A 27,901-nucleotide genomic window follows, 5' to 3' on the forward strand; every position below is an offset into this window, starting at 1 on the left:
TCAAGTTTGCAGATGACACCAAATTGGGAGGACTGGCAAATACTCCGGAAGATAGAGACAGAGTTCAACGAGATCTGAACACAATTTAATAAAGATAAGTGTAAAGTTCTGCATCTGGGTCAGAAAAATGAAAAGCATGCCTACTGGATGGGGGATACGCTTCTAGGTAGCACTGTGTGTGAACGAGACCTTGGGGTACTTGTGGATTGTAAACTAAACATGAGCAGGCAGTGTGATGCAGCGGTAAAAAAGGCAAATGCCATTTTGGGCTGTATCAACAGAGGCATCACATCAAAATCACAAGATGTCATAGTCCCGTTGTATACAGCACTGGTCAGACCACACCTGGAGTACTGTGTGCAGTTCTGGAGGCCTCACTTCAAGAAGGACATCGATAAAATTGAAAGGGTACAGAGGAGAGTGATGAAGATGATCTGGGGCCAAGGGACCAAGCCCTATGAAGATAGGTTGAGGGACTTGGGAATGTTCAGCCTGGAGAAAAGGAGGTTGAGAGGGGACATGAGAGCCCTCTTTAAGTATTTGAAAGGTTGTCACTTGGAGGAGGGCAGGATGCTGTTTCTGTTGGCTGCAGAGGAGAGGACACACAGTAATGGGTTTAAACTACAAGTACAACGATATAGGCTAGATATCAGGGGAAAAAATTTCACAGTCAGAGTAGTTCAGCAGTGGAATAGGCTGCCTAAGGAGGTGGTGAGCTCCCCCTCACTGGCAGTCTTCAAGCAAAGGTTGGATACACACTTTTCTTGGATGCTTTAGGATGCTTAGGGCTGATCCTGCATTGAGCAGGGGGTTGGACTAGATGGCCTGTATGGCCCCTTCCAACTCTATGATTCTATGATTCTCCACAGCCTTCCATCAAAGCTAGCATTGGAACAGGGCTGCATGCTCCCCACCTAGGCCCAGATATCCGAGGTGCAGTCTCCCCCAGGGTAATGCATATCATGAGCCCGGGCAGGCCCATATGGTCCCTTCCCAAAATCAACCAGGAAATCTTTGTTCACGGATAGACCTCCATGTTCGGTGTCCACATCAATCTGCAGCATGACGGAGCCTTCCCTGAAGAAGGAAAGAAACTGAGTTCAGGGGAAGAAGCAATGAAAGAGGCAGGCAGAAGGCCAGTCACAGGATCAGGGGGAAAGGTTACTTACCTGACCAACTCAGGGTAAAACTGCTTGTCCCAAGGAGTGAATAGACCATTGGTGACGTAAAGTCTCTTGCCGTCCAAGCTGAGCTGAATCATGACAGGTCCCCCATGGACTCTCCTTCCCTAAAATGTGGAGGAAACAGGAAGCAGGTTGAAGGGATCCAGAAGGCAAAAGGAGGAAAGACTGTATGGTGCATATTCAGCTCTGAGAACCTGTGAGATTTGCCAGCACCCTGAGATTCAGTTTTGGATCAACAAACTGCCTTTCAAGGAGGAACCCTGACCTGGATAGCCCAAAAATCCAGTTCTTGGAAGCTTAAAAGGGTCAGTTCCAGCAAGTACATGGATGGGAGACCTCCAAGGACAACCAGGGTCATGATGGAGAGGCAGGCAACCCATCTGTGACTTTCTCTTACCTTCAAAACCCTATGAGGGCTCCATAAATAAGCTTTGACTTGGGGACCCCCCCTCAAAAAAAAATCAAGGAAGATGTATGAATGACACCTGAGACAAGAGGTCTAAGATAACTGATAGAGGCCCTCCAGACTATGCCAGGGGCAAAGGAGATTAACTGGTAAAGAGACAAGAGAGGGCCTTTTGAGTGGCAGCCCTATGATTGTTGAACTATTCACCTAGAGAGGTGTACCTGGTTACTTTACTTTTGACCTTTAGGTGGCAGAGGGACACAGTTTGATTGTTCATTTGTTTGTTTATGCTCAATCGGCCGCCCTTTCCTAAGGGCTCAGGGCAGCTCACAACAGAGTATCATTTACAGTAGGTTATTTATATATAAATATTTATTTATTATGAGCCTCTTGTGGCGCAGAGTGTTAAGGCAGCCGTCTGAAAGCTCTGCCCATGAGGCTGGGAGTTCGATCCCAGCAGCCGGCTCAAGGTTGACTCAGCCTTCCATCCTTCCGAGGTTGGTAAAATGAGTACCCAGCTTGCTGGGGGGTAAACGGTAATGACTGGGGAAGGCACTGGCAAACCACCCCGTATTGAGTCTGCCATGAAAACGCTGGAGGGCGTCACCCCAAGGGTCAGACATGACCCGGTGCTTGCACAGGGGATACCTTTACCTTTCTTTCTTTCTTTCTTTCTCTTTCTTTCTTTCTTTCTTTCTTTCTTTCTTTCTTTCTTTCTTTCTTTCTTTCTTTCTTTCTTTCTTTCTTTCTTTCTTTCTTTCTTTCTTTCTTTCTTTCTTTCTTTCTTTCTTTCTTTCTTTCTTTCTTTCTCTCTCTCTTTCTTTCTTTCTCTTTCTTTCTTTCTTTCTTTCTTTCTTTCTTTCTTTCTTTCTTTCTTTCTTTCTTTCTTTCTTTCTTTCTTTGATATTTTTATACCGCCCTTCTCTACGGCTCTGGGCGGTTTACATAAAACATTTTGGAACGTTCACTTAGAAGACTCTCAAAATCAATATAACAGTATAACAATAACAACAACACATCGACTGGAACAATTGGAACGGCACCTCAACAATAACTTGACAATCCCTCAGTAGGTTCGGTCCCTCGGTCTGGGGGGCACCTGTAGATGTTATGGGGTCAGTCGGCCCCACCAAATGCCTGGTGGAAGAGCTCCTTTTTGCGGAATTGTGGAAGCTCCTGCAGGGCCCTGATCTCTCCGGGGAGCTCATTCCACCAGGTGGGGGCCAGGACTGAAAAGGCCCTGGCCCTTGTTGAGGTCCGACGTGCCTCTTTAGGGAGCGTAGAGCTCTTCTGGGGGTAGAGGCAGGGAAGTGGTCTCCCAGATACACTGGGCCCAGACTGCATTCTGACAGTTAAAACTAATAATTTGGAGGGGGGGGGGCATTTTTGTGTTAGCAATTGATTTGTTTCAGTTCAGCAGCCTGTGGGCTGTTTTAGATATTTTTTTGTTTTATTGGAGGAGGGGTTGTAGTGGAAGCCCCCTTGAGTCCCTGTAATGTACAGAATTGGCTTACAAGCATCTTTGCTAAATATGGAGCCTTCAAGGACCCGTGACCCATCCTCTTCTTCATTTGAGGCAGCTCCTTAGGATCGATGATGGCGGGGGGTGGGGAGTGTTGTCCCCCTACTGGGGTGGTGCTTTGGAGGCTGAGGTGCCTCCTCTCCCCAAATCCCCACCCTCCACCCCAAAATCTTCAGAAACTTTTAAATTCGGAGTTAGTAACCTTCCCACCCAGCTCACACTTTCTCCTTCCCTTTGTGATTGACTCACCTGGATGATTAAAGGATCAGGTTGATAGTTCAGCTCTTGATCTTCCAGGACGGTGACCACCCCACCTTTTGGGATGCTGCCCCCCACAAAGACCTGTGGGCACACAAGGATCTCTTCACATAAAGTGCCACATCACCTCATTTCTGATCTTTTCTGTTTTTTGTTTAAACAATTCATATCCATCCAATCCTGCATTCCAGTCTTGGGACTCATTCCACCAAGTCTGTGATGCCTCCTAAATCATATCTCTCTGTCTGCCTGAGAAGCTCAACGTCCTCCTTTTTATGGCCCATGCATTCGGGCATTGGCATATAGGCACCTGTAGCCTCTTACCCTTGGTTCTGTTTGTCCTTCCCCACGTGGGCCGCTGGCATTTCCCACATAAGATTCCCATGTTGGGCATCTCCCTCCCCTTGTGGCTTCAGCTGAAAGCTCCCCTGAAGAATCTCCCCAGGTTCCTGCCAAACACATTCTTCCCCAATTTGGATAAGTGAAGCCCATCCTGGGCTAGGAGGCCTTCTTCTAGGAAACCTGTCCCATGGTCCCAGGATCCAAATCCCACCTGGTGGCACCACCAATTCAGCTAGAGGCTCAACTCCATTATCTCCAGCTCCTGACTCAATCCTCTTCCACTGACAGGCAGGATTGGTGTCGGGAACCCGCTTGCTAACTGAAAAACAGGGTGCCCCTTTGAAGAAAACGTCACGCCAGGCCTGGTGAACGATACAACAGGAACAAGCTTTATTTCAGCAACGTGGAGTCCGCTGGTATGGAGTAAGAGCTTCCACCGAACTCCAGGTGGAAGCTCCCTTTTATACAAAACCCACCTCCTTAGGCTGAATTGCCCCACCCAGTACTTGCGGAGGGAACATGCTGATACAATCATGACTCATGCACATATGCGAGGTTTTCCGGGGTTCCTGATGGCCCATTTTCCTGGAACAAAAGGCCATCTCCGGGCCCTTGTCAAAAGGTGGAGGGGGACATTGAGGTTCTTTAGCGGCCATTGCCACCTCAACGATCGGGTGGGGCGCCCAGCTGCCGGCTTGCCTATGATCACCATGCCCTACCTCCGTGATCGCGGGCGCCTCTGATGGCGGGGTTCGGTCCCGTTCCCAAGCCACCAAGGACCGAACCACGACATTCTGCCCCCCCAAAGGTCCATTCTCCAACCCCCCGGGGCGGCCAGGATACCGCTTGTGGAAACGTTCAGTGAGTCGGGGCGCAAGGACGTCCGCTGCCCAGACCCATTCCCGGTCCCCCAAAGCGAAGTCCTTCCATTCCACGAGGTACTGCAACTTCCCCCTGTGGAGTCTAGAGTCCAGGATATCCGCCACCTCGTGGTGCTCCCCCCCCGGCAGGACCTCGGGCGCTGGCGGGGAAAACACGGGGTGCCAAACGTCACCGTCCGGAGTTTTTTTTAGAAGGCTCACGTGAAAGACGGGATGGATGTGCCGGAGGTTCTTGGGGAGCTTGAGCTTGACCGAAACTTCGTTGATCGGGGCCAAGACCTCGAAAGGCCCCAAAAACCGAGGGCCTAGCTTCTTGCTGGGCAAATTCAACCGTAGGTTCCGGGTGGAAAGGTAAACTCGATCCCCCGGTCGGATCTCCTCAGCTGGTCGTCTCTTCCGGTCGGCGTCCTCTTTCTGCGCTGCCTTGACTTTGTGGAGCTGCTCCTGCAGCGACTTCCAGCAGCTCCCGGCACGCTTCCCCCACTCGCGAAGGTCGGCCGATTCCCGGGCGGGGACCTCTCCAAGCTCCGGGAAGTGTCTCAGGTCTGTCCCGTAGACGACGGCAAAAGGCGACATCTCCGTGCTGCTGTGGTCTGCGTTGTTGTACGCGAACTCGGCCAGGGGGAGCAGGGGCACCCAGGTGTCTTGATGATAGGAACCGAAACACCGCAAGTACTGCTCCAGTACTTGATTAACCCGCTCGGTCTGCCCGTCCGTCTGGGGGTGGTAAGCGGAGCTCAGCCCTTGCTCGATGTCTAACAGGCGCAGGAAAGCTTGCCAAAACCGGGACACGAATTGTGAGCCCCGATCGGAAATCACCTTGTCCGGCAGCCCGTGCAGTCGGAACACGTGATCCAGGAACATCCGAGCCAACTGTGAAGCACTGGGGACACTGGCGCAAGGAATGAAATGGGCCTGTTTGGAAAATAGATCTACCACCACCCAGATCACCGTTTTCCCCTTGCTGGGAGGCAAGTCTGTTATAAAGTCCATGGAGATCACTGACCACGGCCGGGTCGGGACCTCGAGCGGGTGCAGCAGACCTTTCGGCTTGCCAACCCCCGGCTTGCAGGTCAGGCAGACAGGACAACCACTGACGTAAGCTTTTGTGTCCCGCCGCAGACTGGGCCACCAAAACCGCCGCCGGGCCAACTTCCAGGATTTTACGAAACCGAAGTGCCCGGCGGTCTTAGCATCGTGGCAGAGGCTGAGGGCTTCCCGTCGTAGCCCTTCCGGGACGTAGACAGCCTCCCCCCTCCGCCAGAGACCGGAGTCCAAAATCAAAGAGTCCCGGAGCTCAGCCAGCTCCTCGTCTGCCCCATAGGCTGCCACTAGGCGGTCTCGGAGCGGGGCGGTCGCCGGGTCGGGCTCCCATTCCTCCCTGGCCCGCCGCCTAGTGACGACCCCCCGTCCCAGCTGCTCCTCGCCAAACACGGACCTGGTGCAGGGAGCGTACCCCTCCCCATAATGCGGCAGACGGGAGAGGGCGTCCGCGAGGAAATTCTCTTTGCCGGGGATGTGACCAAGCTTGAAATTGTACCGCGAAAAGAACTCCGCCCACCTCATCTGCTTGGCGTTCAGGGATCGCGGTTGCCGGAGCGCCTCCAGATTCTTGTGATCTGTCCAGACCTCGAACGGCTCCTCTGTTTCCTCTAGCCAATGCCGCCATTCGGTGAGGGCGAACTTAATCGCAAACGCCTCCTTCTCCCAGGTAGACCAGTTCCGCTCCGTTTCGGCGAATTTTCGTGAGAGGTAGGCCGCCGGCCTCAGCTGTCCCGCCTTGTCTCGCTGCAGGAGAACCGCCCCGGCTGCTGCGTCGCTGGCGTCGACTTGTACCACCATCGGCTGGGTTGGGTCGACGTGCAGTAGCGTGGGCTCAGACGCGAAAGCTTGCTTGAGGGCCAGGAACGCTGCCTCCGATTTCTCATTCCAGCCGAGCGCTGCGCTGGGCCGCGTGGCGCGAGGACCTCTCCCCTTGGTACCTAGCAAGTCCGTGAGGGGAGCCACTACGGAGGAGTATCTGGGGATGAAGCCTCTAAAAAAGTTAGCAAACCCCAGGAAGCTTTGTAGCTGTTTCCGGGTGCGGGGCCTTTCCCAGGCCAGCACCGCCTGCACCTTCTCGGGGTCCATAGCTATGCCCTGGGCTGAGATGCGGTAGCCCAAATAGTCCAGGGAGGGACGGTGGAATTCGCACTTAGCCAGCTTCACGTATAGGTGGTTTGCCAGCAGGCGCTTTAACACCTCCCTCACCAGGGTCACGTGCTCTTGGGGATCTTGGCTGTAGATCAGGACGTCATCCAAATAAACCACCACCCCCTGAAACAGAAGGTCCTGCAACACCTCATTAATTAGACTCATGAAAACCCCAGGTGCCCCGCTTAAGCCGAACGGCATCACTTTAAATTCGAATTGTCCCAATTGACAGTTAAACGCTGTTTTCCACTCATCCCCCTCCCGGATGCGTACCCGGTAGTACGCCTCCCTTAGGTCCAGTTTAGTGAACAGAGTCCCTTTGCCCAGCCGGGCCAGCAAATCCGGGATCAGCGGGAGGGGGTAAGCGTTCCCCGCTGCAATGGCGTTGAGGCCCCGGTAGTCCTGGCACAGCCGTCGGGACCCATCCTTTTTCCGGACGAACAAGACTGGAGCTCCCATGGGACTGGAAGCGGGCCGGATGAAACCTCGGGCCAGATTTTTATCCAAAAACTCCCGGAGGTCCTTGAGCTCACCCTCACTCATCTTGTAGATGCGCCCTTTGGGTAGTACCGCCCCCTCTGGGATGTTGATAGCGCAGTCCGTGCGGCGGTGTGGGGGTAGCTCGTCCGCTTCCCGCTCGCTGAAAACGGCTGCGAGGTCTCGGTACTCTGGCGGGACCTCGGGCTCTGGTTTCTCCTGCTGCGCCGCCGCCGCTCCCCTGGGACGCGCCGCCGTCCTCTTGTGGCTGGAATTCTCGTGGGGGACCCGATGCCGTGCACCCACCGTCAAGTCGAACTTCAGGGTCCCCGCCCGCCAGTCCACCACGGGGTTGTGTTCCTTCAGCCAATCCAGGCCCAACACCGCCCGATATCCCGCTACGGGGACCTGGATCAGCCACCGCAGCTCTTGGTGGTCCCCTATGTGGATGGCGATAGGACCCACCTCTTCCCCGAAAGGTCCCCCCTGAATCGGGCTGCCGTCCATCTGGACGAAGACCAGGGGAACCTTCCGAATGCGCTTCGGTAGCCCCAAAGCCCGGGCTATCTGGGGGTGGACCATGCTGTGGTCGCATCCAGAGTCCAAAAGAGCCTCCCCCACCCAACTTAGTCCGTTCTCCGGGTTCCGGAGCTCTAAAATTACCACGTTCGGAGGTCGCGCCTCATGCTGCAGGGGTTTTCCCTCGCACCGCGGGACCTGCTGCCCGGCGCCGTCTACAGCAGGTCCTGGCCGTTTTCCCGTCGCCTGGGCGCTTCCCGGTTCGTTGCGGAGGTCCTCCGCCCGGCGTGCCTGCTGGGGGCGTGTCGCACCTCCCCCCTGGGAGAGCCCGCGGTCCTCCCCCCCTTGCCGTTGGCACGCTGCTGCGAAATGTCCTGACCCCCCGCATTTCAGGCACAGACCTTCCCGGCGTCTCCTTTCCCGCTCGGGGTTCGGGGGTCGTTTGGGGCGAGAGTTGTCGGGGCCCGGTCTCGGCGCCTCGGCTGACCCGCCTTTGGCCTCCCGGGGGGGTGCGGCGGCCCAACCCAGGCTGGCTTCCAGCTTGGCGACCACAAAACACCACCCCTCCAGTGTAGACAGATCTTCTTCCGTCCCCTTGATCACGGCCCATTCCCTGAGCTTCGGGTTAAGGCCCTCCCGGAAGTACTCGATTTGGGTCTCCTCGTTCCAGGAGAACACCTTGCCTGCTTCCCTCCGGAAAATGTCTATATAGTCCATAACCCCCCTAGTACCCTGTCGAAGTCCCTTGATCCGACTCTTTGCCTTGTCCTCAGCCTGGGGGTCCTGGAATCGTCGGCGGAGCGCGACCACGAAGTCCTGCAGGTCCCGAGTTGCCGGGTCGCCGCGCTCGGCCAACCCTAGGTACCACTGACCCGCCTTGCCCTGGAGACACGATGCCACCCCCCAGACCAAGTCCTCGGAGTCCTCATACCGGTCTCCATACCTCCGGGCATGCGTCAGCGCGTGGAGGAGGAACTGCGGGAGGTCGTCCGGCGTCCCGTCGAAACGCGCCTTAAGCTCTGGGGGGGAACGTTTTGGAGAGTAGTCCGACCCCCTCCGGATCCGGGATTCTCGGCGTCCGCCGTCTCGTCCTGCTCCGCTCCACCGGCTACCAACTTGCCCAACGACGCCGTGCCGCTCCCTGCCTTGCACGTCGCTCCTGCGTTGGTCCGGCTCTCGCCGCCCCGTCGGCTCACCCGCTCCCCCGAGATCCTCTGCTATCTCGCCTCTCCGCTGGCCGTCTCGCCTACTCGGGACTGAAAACTGCTCCGGGTCGGGGTCCGGGGCCCGCTCACCAGTACCGGGCTCGTCCTCGTCGCTGGAGACGTCCTCACTCGACGCGATCCCCTCCGCCGTTGTATTACCAGTCCCCCCGGGCCCGGCCCGAGCTTGCTCACGGGCTTCAGCTGCCTGCAAGCGCCTGGCCAAGTCCGCCATGGCCCGCCGCAGGTCCTCTAGGGATTCCTCAGGTCCTACCGGGCGAAGCGCCTGCCTCAGCTGGGTGTCCCAGGTTGGGGCCAACCCCCCAGACCTCGGCGCGCTCCCCGCCGTGCTTGGGAAACCCATGGCCCGGCGCCTTCCCTTGGCCGCCGCTGCCGAGGGTCTCGGGGTCCCGGACAGCTGCTCCTGGCCCCCCGATTTTCGGAGGAAATCTCCCGGGGACATTAAACTCATGTTCCCGGGGTTCGTGGGGGTCGAGACCGCCCCGTTGCTTGAAAACGCCATCTCTGGATCCGTCCCGATAAGCGCTCGGATGCGATGCCGACCCTGGAGTTCGGTGGGAAGCTCTTACGATGTCGGGAACCCGCTTGCTAACTGAAAAACAGGGTGCCCCTTTGAAGAAAACGTCACGCCAGGCCTGGTGAACGATACAACAGGAACAAGCTTTATTTCAGCAACGTGGAGTCCGCTGGTATGGAGTAAGAGCTTCCACCGAACTCCAGGTGGAAGCTCCCTTTTATACAAAACCCACCTCCTTAGGCTGAATTGCCCCACCCAGTACTTGCGGAGGGAACATGCTGATACAATCATGACTCATGCACATATGCGAGGTTTTCCGGGGTTCCTGATGGCCCATTTTCCTGGAACAAAAGGCCATCTCCGGGCCCTTGTCAAAAGGTGGAGGGGGACATTGAGGTTCTTTAGCGGCCATTGCCACCTCAACGATCGGGTGGGGCGCCCAGCTGCCGGCTTGCCTATGATCACCATGCCCTACCTCCGTGATCGCGGGCGCCTCTGATGGCGGGGTTCGGTCCCGTTCCCAAGCCACCAAGGACCGAACCACGACATTTGGAGAGAAAACCACCTTGCCCATGCCTCTCACCTGCCTCCCAAGATCTTCATAGGCCAACTTAATGCATGCCGTTGTAGTGATGGCCATGTCATTCATTCCCAGGTGGACCATCACAAATGGATAAGAGTAGTAAAAGGGATCCATAGGTTTTATCACCTTTGGCATCCTGTCTGTGATAGTGGTACTCTTTGCACCTGGAAGGCAACATGGTTCTCGAACTAGAGGGGCAGGCCTAGCCACATGCCATTCCATAGGGACCAAGCCCTATGAAGATAGGTTGAGGGACTTGGGAATGTTCAGCCTGGAGAAAAGGAGGTTGAGAGGGGACATGATAGCCCTCTTTAAGTATTTGAAAGGTTGTCAATTGGAGGAGGGCAGGATGCTGTTTCTGTTGGCTGCAGAGGAGAGGACACGCAGTAATGGGTTTAAACTTCAAGTACAACGATATAGGCTAGATATCAGGAAAAAAAATTTCACAGGCAGAGTAGTTCAGCAGTGGAATAGGCTGCCTAAGGAGGTGATGAGCTCCCCCTCACTGGCAGTCTTCAAGCAAAGGTTGGAGACACACTTTTTTTGGATGCTTTGGGCTGATCCTGCGTTGAGCAGGGGGTTGGACTAGATGGCCTGCATGGCCCCTTCTAACTCTATGATTCTGTGATTCCATGCCTCTCAACAGAGAGTCACCAAAGACCACCATTTTCCTTTCCCTTGGGAGGCCGTTTCCTCCTGTCCCCATGCCCTCTTCACTCCAGCTTTGCATTTGTTTGGGTTCCTCCTCTGTCTTTGATGCTGCGTCCATCTCCTCCCCAAGGGCTGGAAATCTATTCTTGAGCTCCAATGGCATCTTCTACATGATTCTACAGGCCAAGTGGAAGCGTTACAACTGAGTCATGGGATGTCATCTTGTCCCAGAGAATTTTAATTCCGATGTGAAACCTCTGATATTTGCCTGCGTCTCCCACCAGAGAGAGAAGGACCCTTGAATGAAGAAGCTTACCTGGCCAACCATCTTGGGGTTGTTAAGGTCAGTGATGTCGTATTGACGAATATCGCCATGTACGAAGTTGCAGAGGTAAAGGAACCGGTCGTCCAAAGAGATGACAATCATGTTGACCAAGGCTGGGGCAGAAAAAGTGGGAACATTGATATTTCTTTTATTCTAACTGCTAGAAGGTTTTTATTTCAAGATCAGATAAGGAAACCTCACCTCATTATGTGTTTTGTGGTGAATTAGAGGGAAGGGGGGTACTCAGCAGAGCTTCTATTTTAAAATTAAATGCTTGATTTTTTAAATTAAAAAATAAATACGAACTAGCCGAATTGAGTCTATGTTCTGAACACAATGCTGTGTTGAAAAGTTGCCATCTATGGGTTGAGGAAGTCTTGAAGATTTGGGTGTGGGCAAGGCCTGGTTTATGTAAGGGATAATGCAAAAATGAGGTAAGGTAAGACACAAGGGAATGCTGATCTCCACCCTAGCAGCCAGTGCCTCTGCATCTCTGTAGTCTTGACTTCAGTGATAATTGCAAATTTCCAGGCCCTAGTGGTGGGTTGGCAGCCCTAGAATTAAGAGAGATAGCCAGTAGCAATGGTGGATCCTGAGAAGGGTTTCTTACACTTTCTTTGTTGCAACTGTTCCTCCGTCTTGCCACTAGAGCACTGCATTCTTTGTTTAAAACAAAATGGGAGCTACTGTATCGCCTGAGCATTGTAACTCTAGAGCATTGTAACGCTATAGCAATTGGAAAGCCGTTCCAAAGCCCTGTAGTGACACAAGAGGGAGGGAGGATGCCTGCAGGGAGATAGTGCCAACGTGGGTAGGGGGGTTGAAAGGCATCAAGTTCATGCCAGATGAAGCCTATCTAAGCAGGTAAGGAACAACCAGAGCAGATTGGGGGACTGGCTACAAATCGGGCAATGGGAGGGCAATAATAAACCCACTTGAGTTGGGAAGCTGAAGACAAGGGAGAGAAATATGGCAAGCTGCAGATGCAACCATAAGAACAACCATTAGATGGACTCCAGGGTATCTGAGAGACCGCCTCCCTGCCTATACCCCTAGAAGACCGCTATGCTCTGCCACTTCCAACAGGCTGTGGATCCATGACCCTAAAGAGGCACGTCGGACCTCAAAAATGGCCAGGGCCTTTTCAGTCCTGCCCCCACCTGGTGAAACGAGCTCCCCGAAAATATCAGGGCCCTGCCAGAACTTCCACAATTCCGCAGGGCCTGCAAAAAGGAGCTCTTCCACCAGGCATATGGTGAGGCCGACTGACCCATCTACAGCCCCCCCCCCCAGACTGAGGGATTGAACCTACCAAGGGAATGTCAATGTTGTTGTTGTTGTTGTTGTTGTTGTTGTTATTATTATTATTAAATTTATATTCCACCTCCCCCCCGGAGGCTCAAGTTATTGTTGAAATACTGTTCTAGTTGGTATGTTATTGTTATTGCTATATTGCTATATTGATTTTGATAGTCTTCTATGTAACTGTTCCAAAATGTTTTATGTAAACCGCCCAGAGCTGTAGGGAAGGGTGGTATAAAAATCTAAATAAATAAAATAAGAATAAACATCTGCAGGGCCCCTGCTCCCTCCCTCCCAGAAATCCATCAATGTGTCCTTGACCTTTTTGTACTGTTATACTCTTTGTAATGCTGTACTGTTAGTACTGTTACAATGATCAGCTAGTAGCATTAATGGGCACGAAGGTACACAAGAAAGAGTCTCTGCCCCTCCAGTAGGGGTCGCAGTTGCCGGTCTCCTCTACTAACTTAACAAAAGGCTTTGCTAAACCCAGGTGCAATTAGTGAAGAGTATTGGTAGAGGGAAGTACACAGAACAGCCCCAAACTCCCTCCTTGTGACCCACCTGGCATTTCAGATAATAGCCATCCTGACACTTTCTTGGGTGGAATCTGGATCACCTTCTTTGCTGTCCAACTTTCATCCTGCGGAAGAAATATCGATCATTTATTGATTCAATTTATGCTGATCGACCTTTCAGACAGGTATTCAAGTTGGGTTACGCAGAGTGAGCCAGTACAAGTGACCAAATGGGACCATCAGTAACCAAAGCAGTGGGATTTAGGATGCTTTAGGATGCTTAGGGCTAATCCTGCGTTGAGCAGGGGGTTGGACTAGATGGCCTGTATGGCCCCTTCCAACTCTATGATTCTATGATTCTATAGGTCTGGACCCACCAGAAAGCGGGGAAGCATAAATACTCACACTGCACATTAAGATCACTGTCCACTATTACAGATCCCGCTGCAGTGGGAGATAAGGCCAGAAGGATCTAACAAAGTGAGTTCGAAACCTCATGCCCTGCCAAAAGAAGTGGGAACAAAAGCTACTCCCCTTCCCCACATTTGGTAGCTCTTGAAGGTGCTTTAGGGCTCTTGCTATTTCCTCCTGCGTCAGACAGACTAACATGGCTACTCATCTTGACCATACTTACAATATGATCAAAACAGCAGCAGTAGGTTCCTTGACAGCCCTGGAAGGGTTAAGCAAATGGGTGGGAATTGTCCACAGCTATGCTTCTAACTGTGTTCTGCACAATCATGCCATTTCTGGGGTTTCTCAAAGCCAGAAGTCTTCAAGAATGTCTTATAAGAAGCTTATCGATGCTTATGACGTAGCAGTGAAGGTAGTTAAGAAGGACTCCTGTGTGGCCGCCATTGGCTCCGCAAGCACACGCCCAGTGCAGTTGTTCAAAACCATCAGAGTCCCTGCAGGAATTTAGTGGAGGGCTTGTCCAGCTGTTTGCCCAGTTCCATTGACTCCAGATTGAATACCGAAACAGGTTCAAGTGTTAGAGGAGTTAATCTTTAAGCTCCTAAGCGGTCTGGGCCCAGTGTATCTTTGGCACCTTCTTTCCCTTTATATTCCTTTAAGAGCACTATGATCTGTAGAACAACAGTTGAGGCATATAATAGCAACAACCAATGAAGGTTGTTCTGACTGGTGGGAAGACTAAAGATCAACGCCTGACACTCAATCATTCCTCCTAGGCTGGGATATTACTTGGGAGCATTTAGATGTCAGGTTTTAGATGAATCTATGCTATAGATTTTATGAAATGTCATTCTCCACCCTCAGCACACTGGGATGATTATCATTACGGTTATTCAATTTCTGGACTTTGTTATTAAAATACGTGACCTAAATGACATGTGGAAGGCCGGATTTCTGGAGTGCAGACATAGGGGAGCGTAGATTGCATTCCGAAGCACAAGGGGAAAGTTTTCTCCTAAAACTGCCGTTTGTTTCAAAAGGTCTGCCTTGGAAGAGTGAGTCTAGAAGTGAGGAATGTATCTGAGACCAACCAGATTTGGGGAATGAACTTTGGAGAGACAGGGCTCCTTTTTGAAGAGACTCCCAAGAGCTCATGTAATGTGCTGATCCCTAAGATTGCAGGGGCTCCTGTAGCCTCCCTAACCCTGTTAAAACTCTCAGTGGATGCCAGGAAAGGTGCTGGTAGTTACCATGGTGTCCACAAGCAGCACATTGGGAACCCCAGTTCTATTGGATTGATTACTTCTTTTATAGAGCCTCTTGTGGCGCAGAGTGGTAAGAAGAAGAAGAAGAAGAAGAGTTGGTTCTTATATGCCGCTTTTTCCTACCCGAAGGAGGCTCAAAGCGGCTTACAGTCGCCTTCCCATTCCTCTCCCCACAACAGACACCCAGCGGCAGAAATGCTGTGTGAAGCTCTGCACATGAGGCTGGGAGTTTGATCCCAGCAGCCGGCTCAAGGTCAACTCAGCCTTCCATCCTTCCGAGGTCGGTAAAATGAATACCGAGCTTGCTGGGGGGTAAACGGTAATGACTGGGGAAGGCACTGGCAAACCACCCCGTATTGAGTCTGCCATGAAAACGCTAGAGGGCGTCACCCCAAGGGTCAGACATGACCCAGTGCTTGCACAGGGGATACCTTTATCTTTAACTTTACTTCTTCTATGGGCTCAAGGTCATGTCAAGGTCAGCAGAGAAATCCTCTGTGCTGGTGAATTTGGGTGACTGGGACTGCCCCCCTCTCCCCGCCATTGTCCCCACTTCAAGCAGGAAGATTCATGCGGGCCCATTTTATAATCCTGGAAAAACAGTTGGTGACACTCACCTGTGTCTTGTAAAAGTGCCAGATGGAGCTCTGGATTTCACAGGCAACCAGTCCATGCGCAGAGTCAGGGTTGTGCAGGAACCGGATTTCACCGGTAATAGAATCCTCACCTAAATCGATCGACTGGACAATGCGATGGGTGGTCCAGTCCCAGACATGCAGGTAACGTCCGTAGCGCCTTGGAACTGGACAGAGAAGGAAACCAGAGCCAGAGAGCTGGTGAGTGACTGTAAATCTACCAGAGGTCACAGGCTGCTGGTCACTGAGAAATAAGCCAAGCCCCGGTACAGGCACCATAATCCAGGATCCTCCTGGTCCTAAGAGACAGCTGACCCTGAGCAGCCAATCCTTTGCCACGGCTCTATAAGCCATAGCGGACCAGAGAGGCATGCAGAAACCAAATATTAATCGGGATAAAATGGAAGTAAGACAGAGACGGAGAGGGATAAAAAGATCTTGGGGTCATTGTTGACAACGCAATGAAAATGCCAGCCCAGTGCAATGCGGCGGTTGTATGATACTGAAGGGCCAGCAAGCCCCAGGGGTACCCATTTTAGGGTACAAGTTTTCAAAAATCCATGCTGGTTGCAAGGCAATTTATTAATAAAATTCCACATTCCTGTTGTGCAGTTCAGGCCAAATCAGCTCCGAAGCGGATCCGGTTCGGCAAAGCATCAATTTGGAGCAGTCCGAATTGGTCCCCTAGCAGCTTTGACAGCTTTGAAAGCTTTGAAGCGGCCTGCTTCGGATGCTTCGGGCCACTTCGGCACTTCAGAGGTGACAGTCGGAAGCTTGCCTTGTTTCCAGCCTGATCCAGCTCTTTCCTGCCCTTTGCTAGGCCTGTGCAGGGCAAAGGGGAGGGGGGGAGTGTAGACCAATCATTGCAATGCATTTGCTTTACACAGTGGCCTGTGAAAGACAGGTTTAATTTCCCACCAGTGCTCAATGCATGTGGACATCTGGGGGGATTTGTCTGATTCCTGCCAGAGCTTTTCTCCAAGAGCAGATTTGTCAGAGCTCTCTCAGGTTGTCTTGCCTGAGGAGAGGAATTGAAGTTGTCGTTGAACTGGCCTGTGAAAGCCACGCTTGATTCCCAACCAGTGGCCTGAGGAGAGGAAGGAAAAGGGGATTGTAAGCTGCTTTGACACTCCTTCGGGCAGTGAAAAGCAGGTCTTCCTCTTGAATTTCTGTATTTGTCATGGGGGGAGGCTGGATGGGAGAGCCAGTGATGATTAGAGCATGGATGAAGCACCCTGAGCTCCTCCATTTGCTCTTTGAGGCTTTCCCAGGGCTAACGGGATTGTTTGGGTAGGCATGGGCTCCCTCCCTTCTGTTGTGTTGTTTAGGGATGGGTGGTTCGGCTTAGGAAATGGCGGAATCACCCAAATCGCCCTTGTTTCGGACATTTCCGAAGCGGAAACAGTCTGAATTGGGCTCCGTTTAAAGTTTAAATGGCCGAATCGCCATGATTCGGCGATTTGGCAGCCAAATCAATTTGATTCGGCTGAATCAGAGCCATCTGTTAGCTGACCCAGACTCCTGTCTGCCCTTGTTTTTTGGTTTTTTTCCCCTGCTGAAAATGGTGGAGGGAGAGGGGGGAGGGGAGGGGGGAGTGAGTGGCCAATCACAATGCCTGTAGCTTTTCAGCTCAGGCATTTTGGCCACTCATAGAAGCTGTTTCTTTTTAAAAGCCCTGCTTTATTGTAGCCTGGGCATGAAGCTACTTAAAGCTAGGGTCTGTCTCCTGCAGCTCACTTCCGCTGCCTCTACCACTGCAGCCACAGACCCATAGCCAGCCAGGAGCAGAAGTGAGCTGCAGGAGGAAGACCCTGGCTTTAAGTAGCCTCATGGCCAGGCTACAATAAAGCAGGGCTTTACTGGACCCGCTGCTTTTCTGGACCTTGGCTGAGCCTGTCTGCTGCCTGAGGAAGAGGAATCATCGCTGAAGACAGCTAAGGGTTTGATTTAAGGTTCCCCCCCCCTATATTCTATTCTATTTTTTTTTTTTTGCCTCCCTCTTCTCCTTCTCCCTCCCTCCTCTTTTTCGAAGTTTAGTTGGGTGCCTTTGGGTTTCTGTGGGTGGGGGCCTGTTTTCTGTTTTAAATTTACTGTTTTTGGTTTTAAAGTTGTTGATTTTAAAGTTTTTGGCTTGTTAATATGTATTGTTGCTGGTTGTTGGTGTTTTTTTTGGGGGGGCATTTGATTGTTTTGTTTTTTTCTTCCTGCCAGGGCTGCTTTCCCAGAGCAGCTCTGTCAGGGCTCTCTCAGGATGTGGCCTGAGTAGAGCAGTTGAAGTTGTGCTGGTTGAAGGCGGTGGCCTGAAGGGAAAGGTGACTGGAAGCTGCTTTGACACACCTTTGGGTTGTGAAAAGCGAGTCTTCCTCTGGTTCTGTATTTGTTAGAGGGGGGAGGCTGGATGGGAGAGCCAGTGATGAGTCCACAGCATGGATGGAGCATCCAGATTATCCTGACTGCCTCCATTTGCTCTCTGAGGCTCTCCCGGGGTTGGCGCCATGAAGTTTCCCAACTTCTGAGGGGTTTGGGGGGGATCTCCCGGTCTCCCCTAGAGATTGGCATCCCTGAACCACTAGTGTTCTTAATGGTGCAGGGATATTCCCCCACAGACCAGTGCAGGGCCCACCTCTTCTTCCCAGGGGAACCCAGGTGAGCTCTGAGTGGACCTCAGTGGTTCTCCAGTCCTCACCTGGAGGCTGACACCAAGCACTGTTTAAGCTGCCAGCCACAGCTTTTCCCTGCAGCTCTGGCATGCAGTGTCCTTTTCCCCCCAGGGGAGGTGATGGGAATGGGAGCTCTCGCCGCATTTCCCATCATCTCCTGCCTGGAGGGTGGCACCTGCATGCCAGACCTGGGAGAGAGAGTCCCTTCCTGGCCTGCTCTGTTTGGAGCCAATGCAAGTCAATGGCACCATTGACTGGTATCAAAAATCTTCTCCCGCCTTTCCAGGGGGCTGGGGGTGTAAGTTTCACCCCTCAAACCTCTTGGGGACCTCAGGGAGGGTCTTCCTTGAGTCCCCTGCAGGTTTCAGGAAGATTTCACCAGGCTTCACCAGGGGGTCCTGCTGCCAAAGAGGGCGCCACCATTCCCATCCAAACCCGAATCAAACCGAATCGCCCCCACCTTTCACAACCCTAGTGTTGTTGTTTTTTGGCCTCCAGGCCCCCCCTGGAGGCTGGCATCCCTGCCCCACTAGTGGTCCTAGTGGTGCAGGGAGATTTCCCCACGCACATACACCTTTGCAGAGCCCCCTTCTTCTCTCCAGGGGAAGCCAGGTGAGCTCTGAGTGTACCTCAATGGGTCTCTAGTTCTCACCTGGAGGCCGACACCCAAGCCTTGCTTTGGCAGCCACCCACAGCTGCTCCCTGAATCTCTGGCATCCCCTTTACCCCAGGGGAGACGGTGGGAATGGGGACTGTTCTCTGAGTGAAGATGAGCAGCAATTACTGTTTATTCCCATCTTCTCCTGCCTGGAGATTGGCATTAGCATGTTAGACCTGGGACAGAGATTCCATCACCGGTGGAAACGAAGGATTTTCACATAGTGAGGTCCTTACCTTTACCAAGGTCATTTGTATTGAATCCGTTGAGGAAGAATTTTGGCACCCCCGATTCAGTGCTTATCATGACATTTTGCCTTGGATGATACCAGAAATCATACCCCATCAAGGCCTCATCACCAGGTTTCTCCCAGGTCCCCTTCAATTCACAGGTCTCTGCATCCAGAAGGACAAACCCCCCTGGAAGAAAGACAAGATCCCTGCTCAAAAACCTGCACCCCCATCTTGAACTCCTTGCCAAGGGGTGGGGTGAAAAGGCTATCAAAGGAATCCGAAGCAAATTAGTCCTCTGTGTAGGGGCAGATGCCCAGATACCAGGAACGAGAGAGGGTCTATTGAGATTGCCCATAGAATCATAGAATCATAGAATCATAGAGTTGGAAGGGGCCATACAGGCCATCTAGTCCAACCCCCTGCTCAACGCAGGATCAGCCCAGAGCATCCTAAAGCATCCAAGAAAAGTGTGTATCCAACCTTTGCTTGAAGACTGCCAGTGAGGGGGAGCTCACCACCTCCTTAGGCAGCCTATTCCACTGCTGAACTACTCTGACTGTGAACTTATTTTTCCTGATATCTAGCCTATATCGTTGTACTTGAAGTTTAAACCTATTACTGCGTATCCTTTCCTCTGCAGCCAACAGGAACAGCATCCTGCCCTCCTCCAAGTGACAACCTTTCAAATACTTAGAGGGCTATCATGTCCCCTCTCAACCTCCTTTTCCCCAGGCTGAACATTCCCAAGTCCCTCAACCTATCTTCATAGGGCTTGGTCTTCATAGGGCTTCATAGGGCTTTATATATTATCTTAACACAGCCCGCGGTGCCATGGGCGCCGCAGACTAAATAAAGCCGTAAGGGCTTAGGGGGAGGAGTTAGGGCGGGCTCTGTCCGGGATGTGGAAGGGTGCCGAGTCGGAAGGAACCTCAACGGTCCTTCTGCATGTCAATCCAGGTCCTTGCTGGGGAAGGGGAAACCTCTCCCCTGGGCCCCTCCCCTTCAATGCCAGTCAGCTGGCCAGCAAGGGGCTACCCATCAGAGGAGCCCAGCAGACCCCAGCCCCAACCAGCTCCTCTGCTGTTTCATTGTTTGTCGGGCGGTTGGGGGAGGGGTTCGAACTGGCCCTCCTCCCCCAGCCTCATCAATGGCTGGATGATGCCATGTGGCTGAATGTGGTCCCTTCCTCTGGGTGAAGACCTCCTCGGCGTCTTTGGTAAGAGGGAGATTTCTTGCACCAGAGAAAGGCTCAGCACGTAACTGGGCAGAGTGGGAGGATCCAGCCCACAGAATGCTTTTGGCTTCAGAAATATGCCCCCCCACATAGACACACAAGCTAATGGAGACTGAATGGACTAATTCCTGTAGTTCTTAACTCTCCAGATATTGGGCCATGTCAGGTGGGGAGCCTTCTTGATCTGAAGCTACAGAAGGAAGTTTGAATCCAGGGGCTAATGTATGGCTCTCCATGGCAGGTGCCTGGGGTGTACAGCAGATCTGCCCCAGTAACATTTAGCCTGAGAGCTGCTTCAGGGAAGGTGGGATTTTTTAGATCAGTTTACCTGCAGCAATACTGGGGATTAAATTTGTACGGGGATGGGTATTGTATGATATTAGCTTCAAAGCCCATTCCTAAGAACGGACTTCAAAGGGTCCCCTCCCCTGGATCCTGGCCAGGCACCTTAAGGTGGGGCAGGTGGTGGCCGGGCAGCTCGTTAGCAGGCCCGGGACAGAGCTCTATGGCAGTCAGCATCAGCTCCTTAGCAGTCCTTAACAAGCAGTCAGCAGGCCAGGAGGCCCTCATTAGCGGGTCCAGCCTAGCAGGCCGGGAGGCCCTCGTTAGCAAGGCCTCCACCACGACTCTTTGCCCAGGGCTCTCTCCCCTCACCTGCTGCTGGCTCCAGTCACTGAGGCATCTGAGAGCATGAGAGCAGAGAGGCTAGAGTCCAGGGATGGAGAGTGGGAGCTGCAGAGGAATGGCCAATCAAGGCAAAGCTGGCTGCACCCTGATTGGCCCTATTCCAACTTGGACAGCTGGACAAGTCCCACTCCCTAGGCTGTTTAAAAAAATATAGAGAGGAACAACAATGGATAAGCCCCAGGAGGTGGAGCCAGCCACAAAATGGCCACAAGGGAGTCACAGCCCCAGGAGGTGGAGCCAGCCACAAAATGGCCGCAAGGGAGTCACAGCCCCAGGAGGTGGAGCCAGCCACAAAATGGCCGCAAGGGAGTCCCAGCCCCAGGAGGTGGAGCCAGCCACAAAATGGCCGCAAGGGAGTCACAGCCCCAGGAGGTGGAGCCAGCCACAAAATGGCTGCCACAGCTTTGCTTCAGTCCCACAGTGCAGATCCTTGTTCTGAGGCTACAGCTGATGACAGTCCATCAAATCTCCAATAGTCTTTCCAAAGCTTGACTGAACAAGAAACCCACCTGTCCCCTCTTACTTCTGAAAAGCACTTGAACATTTCCAGGAAAGGTGTCAGTGGGTGGCACATTGGGGACCCCTGGTCTAGACCGCCCTCAGCTAAGTTTCCCATGGGAATCCAATTCATGAACTACCTTTTCCATTGCCACGAAGGTCCCCTGTAGAGCAGATCATGACTTCCCCATTGCCCAGGCAGTGAGGGGTGTGCATGAGGGCCACGTTGCATTTCTTGAAAACATCTCTTGACTCAATCACCTGTGGAAGCAAAGGAAGGGAAATGTTCCATTAAGTTACATTTGCCTCATGCCTGGTGTTCTTCCCCTCATAATCTAGGAGTCTGAAATCATGAAGGTAGTTTCAAGAGGATGATTGTGGGGGTCTGCAGAAGAAGGCCGGGATTCAATTGAAGTAGAGCCTACAGAAAGAACCATCTTCTGCCATATCTTTCTGGTGCCCCATAACCCACTCCACAAGCCTCTAGTCCAACTCACCCCAGGGCTAGTTTGCACTCCTCCCAAAAAAGTACCTTGTAAAGGCTGGGTTTTTTTGGGTCAGTCCCGGTGTCCACCACATAGATGCGAGAGGAGCCCAAGCAAGGGAGGATCAGCCTGTTCCGCTTCTTGGAGGTATCCCCGAAACAGCTGCTGCAGGCGTTCCACCCAAAGCGGTGGAGTTCATCATTGATGTACGGCATGGGCAGGTGGTGGATAACCTGTGGAGGAAGGTGGAAAGTGAGGTTCTCTAAGACCTCTCCAAGCCTCAACTACTTCACAGGGTATGTCTTGTGGGGAAATCTGTCACCCCTTTGCCTTAACAGAATCAGCCTCTCCGTCAGATGGCTCTCCAGCCTCTGTTTATAAATATCCAAAGATGGAGAACCCACCACCTCCCGAGGAAGCCTGTTCCACTGAGGAACTGCTCTAACTATCAGGAACTTCTTCCGGAGGTTTGGATGGAATTTCTTAGGTCCTTGCTAAGAATAGACCAGATGCCTGCTCCAGCAAGGGACATTCTTGTGTTTGTTTCTGGTGGGGGAAATGGTGTCCAGGGTGACCTCTCCAGGGGGTTTCCCTTGGAGGTTTCCATCCAAATTTTAGCCAGGGACAGCCGGGAGATAAAGTGAGATCAGACTATCCTGGGCCATCCAGGTCAAAGCATGTTCATTGCTACCCTCTGTTCATCCATCCCAGGAATTTGAGGGGAGGAATCTCAAAGCAAAATATCCCCAAAAGAAAAGAGCTCTGGACAGAACCTGTTTATAAGTTGGGGATTCCGGATCTACATCCACCGTCGCCAGGTAGTCGGGCGCTTGGGTGCCGGAGCCGGTTAAAATGCAAGAAACGTACATGAGTTTCTCTCTGGGACCTGGGAAAGCAAAGAGGACTTTTAGCAAGGAAGCCCTGGGAGCAAAGGAAAAGCAGCAACAGCTTTCTTGATTCAGAGGCCTCTCTCTCCTAAGAGCAGGTTTTTGCTGTCAATCAAAGATGGGGTTCATCTAAAAAATGCAACACCTTGTGGTCTGCATCAGCTCGGCAAGGCTGCCAGTTGCTGACAATAAAATCAGAGTCCAAGAGCACCTTTAAGGCCAACAAAGATTTATTCAAGGCGTGAGCTTCCGGGTGCAAGCAGGAATCTCTGAAAGGTGAGAACCGCAGTCAGCCCTGCGTGTAAATAACAGAGGGCTAAACGGTTATCACTGTGGAAAGCAAGGACACATTCAGCAGGAATGCAAACTGACAAAGCAAAGGCAGGGTGCCACTGTCAAACCCAGAGGGTCCCAAGACCACGAGGGGCCTAAAGGGTCAAAAACAAATCCGTGAACCGCATTTGGGCCACGTCTGACAACCACTGCAGCTGCCTCAGCACAGGCTGGATGTGGGCCCTTCAAGGTGTCCCAGTGAGGAGCCTAGCAGCTGCATTCTGCACCAGCTGCAATGTCTGGGTCAGGGACAAGGGCAGGCCCACGTAGAGCGAGTCAACTAATGGAGCATTAGGATGTTGGATGTCCACTCACATCTTTCCTTGTGCACATCAAGGGCTTTTAGAAAGTGGGTGGTCCCATGTGGGGCTTCTGCCCAGCAAGGCTTCTGATTGGCTGAGCAGATGTTTAAAAACGTGGCTTGGGAGGAGCTGCCGGCACAACAGAAGCATCTTAACAGTGTGATTGAAAGTCAACTGCAGCAGCCGTTTTGTGGCTGGCTCCACCTCCTGTGGCAGCCATCTTGTGGCTACACCCACCATGCTCTATTAGACTTTTGAACAACACCACAGGCTATAGGACTGGTAACACCTTCTCTAAATAGTAACCTTCGACTGAGACTCAAGCAAACGATCGTATATACTCGCATATAAGCCCGTTTTTAAAGCTGAAAAAGTCGCCCTAGGCTTATATGCGGGTATTTTTAAAAAGCTGCCAGACAAGACAGGAAGGTGGGGTGGGAGACAAGTATACTTAACTGAAGAAGCAGAACGCAGGAAGCCTGGGGGTGGGGGGGGAGGTCAGTCTCTGCCTCCCCCCTCCCTGCCTTAACAAGGCTAGCACAAGGCTAGCATGGAAAGCAGAGCTAAGAATAAGGGAATTGGATAAGAAGAAGGATTGGATATAAAAAGGCAAGAGGGGTCAGAGGGAAAGAGGGAGGAGGAGGGTGGGAAGAAAAGGGGGAAAAAGATCCTGCTCGGAAGGGAAGGGAAGGGAAGGGAAGGGAAGGGAAGGGAAGGGAAGGGAAGGGAAGGGAAGGGAAGGGAAGGGAAGGGGGAAGACACTATCGAAACACCAGCCTCGGCTTATATGTGAGTCAATACGGTTTTCCATCATTTTGTGGTGAAATTAGGTACCTCAGCTTTTATGCGGGTCGGCTTATATATCCTTCCAAGGTCGGTAAAATGAGTACCCAGCTTGCTGCTGGGGGGTAAACGGTAATGACTGGGGAAGGCACTGGCAAACCACCCCGTATTGAGTCTGCCATGAAAACGCTGGAGGGCGTCACCCCAAGGATCAGACCTGACTCGGTGCTTGCACAGGGGATACCTTGACCTTTACCTTCCAGTAAGTGGTCAAAAGGGCTTACCTTTCATGGCATCCTGAGGAGTTGCATACCCAGGCCCGGTTCCACATCTGGCTCCACAGACCCCTGTGCCATTTAAAGGGGAGAGGAGAGGGGAAAAAAAATGGAGACTCATTTCCAAAACAGCATAAGAACACAGAAGAGCTTTGCGGGATCCTGCTGTGTGCTTCACAGGTTTAGTGCTTTGCAATGTGGGGGCTCCCCTTAGCCATCATGGCTAGCAGCTATTGATAGGCATATCCTCCATGAATTTATCAAATCTCCTTCTCCAGCTGTTTATTCCTGTGGCCATCAAAACATCCTCTGGCGACAAGTTCTGCATGTTCAATATTCCCAGTGCCAAGGAATAACAAGGGCTCACAGAGCACCTGGCACCAGTTTCTGATCTCTGAAATTACAACCTACCCTCCCGCTGTCAAATGGGGTGCAATGAAATCATGCACACACACACACACACACACACAATTAGTAGCTTTTCAAAGGGATAGTTCCAGCAGAATAAATACAAGGATGTCTTTGAGGAAGGAACACAGCTGCCAACTTTGGGCTGAGAAATTCCTGGAGATTTATGAACCAAGGCTGGAGAGCGGCATATGAGCGCCCACTGAGTCCAAAATAATATTACCAGGATTGTTACCAGGATTGCGTTGTAATGCATAACCACTGCAAATACACACGAGGGGATTAGAAATTGGCTGTTTTATTGTGCCATTTCCCCCTACACACAAGTAGACTGTCCCCAATCTCAGTAAAACCGAGATAGCCAAACGTTTGTGTGTGTGTGTGTGTGTGTGTGTGTGTGTGTGTGTCTGTCTGTTTGCTATTTTGTTACTTTGGAATCGCGTTGTAATGCTTTTTTTTAAGGTTGTGAAGGTAGATGACAGAGTGATGCTCAGGGGGAGGAGAGGAGCAATGCCTTGACTGGGGATGGCCTGAATTTTCTGCAGACACATGACCCAGCCTGACAAATGCCCCATTGAAGCCCGGGGTAAAAAAGGGGGACATGGATTTATCTGCATTCCCTTGCCACGGGGCAGCTGAGAGCCTGAGTCACGTCAGGTATGAGACTGTCTCAGACCAGCCTCAATGTTGCCAGGAAGAAGGAATTTGGGCCACAACAAAATGATTGGTGGGCCAAATTCTATATGTGGAAGCGGCCAGAGGAAGGTGAAGGATCCCTCTTTACCCAACCCCCCTCGGAATGGCACTAGAGACCTTATAAGAGTCAAGCAAAACAAAAGGTTTTACTTGACCACAGGAAAATAAATTGAGTGAAATGAGAAACTGAAAACTCAGGTAAAACTCATGGTTAGTGTGGCGGAACCTGCTGCCTGCTTGACCGATACCAAGCCTGTGGGCATTTCAACGGTTGGCCTTGGGAAGGGGTAGTCAAATTGCGGCCCTCCAGATGTCCATGGACTACAATTCCCATGAGCCCCTGCCAGCATTCGCTGGCAGGGGCTCATGGGAATTGTAGTCCATGGACATCTGAAGGGCCGCAGTTTGACTACCCCTGGCCAAGGGTCTGAGAGATACAGGGTTGAATCCCCAGCCCCATTCCCAGAGAGGCTTGATGCGTGACCTTGGGCCAATCACATCCTCTCCGCCTAGCCTACCTCACAGGGTTGTACAGTGGCTGGAATGGAGAATAGAGTACTATGAAAGATTCTTAGGAATAAAGGAGGGATATGAATGAAATAATTTAACAAGCCAGCTTGGTGTGGAGTGCAGACTTCTAATTGGGTGAGCCGGGTTTGATTCCCCACTTCTCCACCTGCCACCAGCTAGGTGACCTTGGGCTCACCACAGCACTGAGAAAACTTCTCTGAATGAACAGGAAGACTAGGGCTCTCTCAGCCTCACCTCCCGCACAGGGTGTGTGTTGTGGGGAGAGGAAAGGGAAGGTGACTGTAAGCCACTTTGAGACTCCTTCGGGTTGAGAAAAGCGGCATATAAGAATCAACTCTTCTTCTTCTTCAGTAATCTCAGGGCTCTCCCAGCCTCCCCTCCCTCACAGGGTGTCTGTTCTGGGGAGAGGAAAGGGAAGGCGAATGAAAGCCCCTTTGGGACTCCTTCGGGTTGAGAAAAGTGGTCACTGGATCTTGGGCCTCTTTCTAAGGAGAGCAGAAGAGAAGAGGCCAAGGACCTCAGTTGGACGGCCTGTCTGTGCCAACAGCAGCCAGGGCCAGCCTCCAAGAAGCTCTCCAGCCCTGTGGGGTAGTGGGGAAGAGCAGTGGACTCTCATCTGTAAAACCAGGTTTGATTCTCGCCTCCTCCAACACCTGAAACCAGCTGGGAGAGCTGGGACCAGTCTCCGCTCCCTCAGAGCTCTCTCAGCCCCACTTGCCTCAGAAGATGCCTATTGTGGGGGGAGGAAAGGAAGTTTACACAGTTGTGAGATCCCTTAAAGGTAGAGAAAGGCTGGTAGAGAAACCCAACTCTTCTTCTTCTCCTGCAGAGTGTGAAGGTTCAGTCCAGCCTCGGTCACTGGATCTGTTCCACCACCGTGGAAGAGGGACCCTTTCTTACCTTGTCTTGAGATCTGTGGGTCTGATCTTTTCGCTATCTGCTGGTTTCCAGACATGTCTGCCACCTGGGTTTGTACTGCCGGTAGTCAAAAAAAAAATGCTTGTTTTCACTTACGGAAACCCAAAAGGGTCCTATATACAGACTGACGTGGGAGGGAATAAGGGAGAAGGCAGGGTGGAGGGTGGATCTGTTTTGCCATCTTCTGTCTACCCACAAAGAGCAGATGTTGTCCCAAACCCTCCTGAGATAAGTAGCCACTTCCCTTTTTTGGAGAAGACAGAAACAAGGTTCATATTCTGGCCAATGAAGTTTTCCCCTTTTTGATAGACCAAAGAAGGGCGCTATAATTTGATGTTGCAGAGAGGAGAAATGGTGACGGCTGACTTAAAATCATGGAATCATAGAGTTGAAGGGACCTCCAGAATAATCTAGCCCAGCCCCCAGCTGAATGCAGGAAACTCACATCTACCTGCCCACCCAGAGTGACCTCAATCCCATGCTCAAATTATGCCCTTGAATCCCAGGCCAGTATGGCCTGGAGGAAATACTCTGCCTGACCCCCAAATTAGTGTCAGCATAAACTTGGGCATGCAAGAAAAGGCCACAAGAGGCAAACTCAGTATCTATCCCTTCTGTTCCACCCACTCACTGTCTGCCTTTGTTCACAGGCTTGAGAACTGGTCTAAACTGAATAGAAAAACCAGTTACACCAGTATAGGGTGGGGGAGACTTGTCTTGGCAGTAGCATGTGCGAAAAGGATCTCGGAGTCTTAGTAGACCATACATTGAACACGAGTCAGCAGTGTGACTCGGTGGCTAAAAAGGCCAATGGGATTTTGGGCTTTATCAAACGGAGTATCGTGTCCAGATCACGGGAGGTGATGGTACCGCTTTACTCTGCTCTGGTTCGGCTTCACTTGGAGTCCTGTGTTCAGTTTTGGACATCCCAATTGAAGAGGGATGTAGACAAACTGGAACATGTCCAGAGGAGGGCAACAAAGATGGTGAGGGGTTTGGAGACCAAGACGTAGGAGGAAAGGTTGGGGGAGCTTGGTCTGTTTAGCCTGGAGAGGAGACCACTGAGAGGGGATCTGATAACCATCTTCAAGTATTTAA

General features: G+C 52.0%; 1 protein-coding gene across 1 annotated transcript; it reads right to left on the reverse strand.

Annotated features, from left to right (window-relative positions):
• Positions 1 to 201: 201 nt before the first annotated feature.
• LOC143829516 (methanethiol oxidase-like) lies at positions 202 to 26,984 on the reverse strand. The gene is made up of 12 exons (XM_077320613.1): positions 26,786 to 26,984; positions 24,260 to 24,322; positions 22,444 to 22,556; positions 21,718 to 21,903; positions 21,326 to 21,446; positions 18,770 to 18,952; positions 15,198 to 15,382; positions 12,948 to 13,026; positions 11,073 to 11,194; positions 3,362 to 3,454; positions 1,170 to 1,288; positions 202 to 1,077 (listed from the first exon to the last, which is right to left on the reverse strand). Exons 1-12 carry the CDS (start codon positions 26,838 to 26,840, stop codon positions 915 to 917), a joined length of 1,482 nt encoding a protein of 493 aa, XP_077176728.1. The 5' UTR covers positions 26,841 to 26,984; the 3' UTR covers positions 202 to 914.
• Positions 26,985 to 27,901: the final 917 nt, after the last annotated feature.

This window comes from Paroedura picta, chromosome 1 (assembly GCF_049243985.1).
Source record: "Paroedura picta isolate Pp20150507F chromosome 1, Ppicta_v3.0, whole genome shotgun sequence".
NCBI lineage: Eukaryota > Metazoa > Chordata > Lepidosauria > Squamata > Gekkonidae > Paroedura > Paroedura picta.

Coding starts and splice junctions, on each gene's coding strand:
- LOC143829516 (XM_077320613.1), bottom strand. CDS start 26,840: ATGTCTGGAAACCAGCAGATAGCGAAAAGATCAGACCCACAGATCTCA. Junction 24,323..26,785: donor CCCACAGATCTCAAGACAAG/GTAAGAAAGGGT, acceptor TAAATGGCACAG/GGGTCTGTGGAGCCAGATGT. Junction 1,078..1,169: donor TTTTACCCTGAGTTGGTCAG/GTAAGTAACCTT, acceptor TTCCTTCTTCAG/GGAAGGCTCCGTCATGCTGC.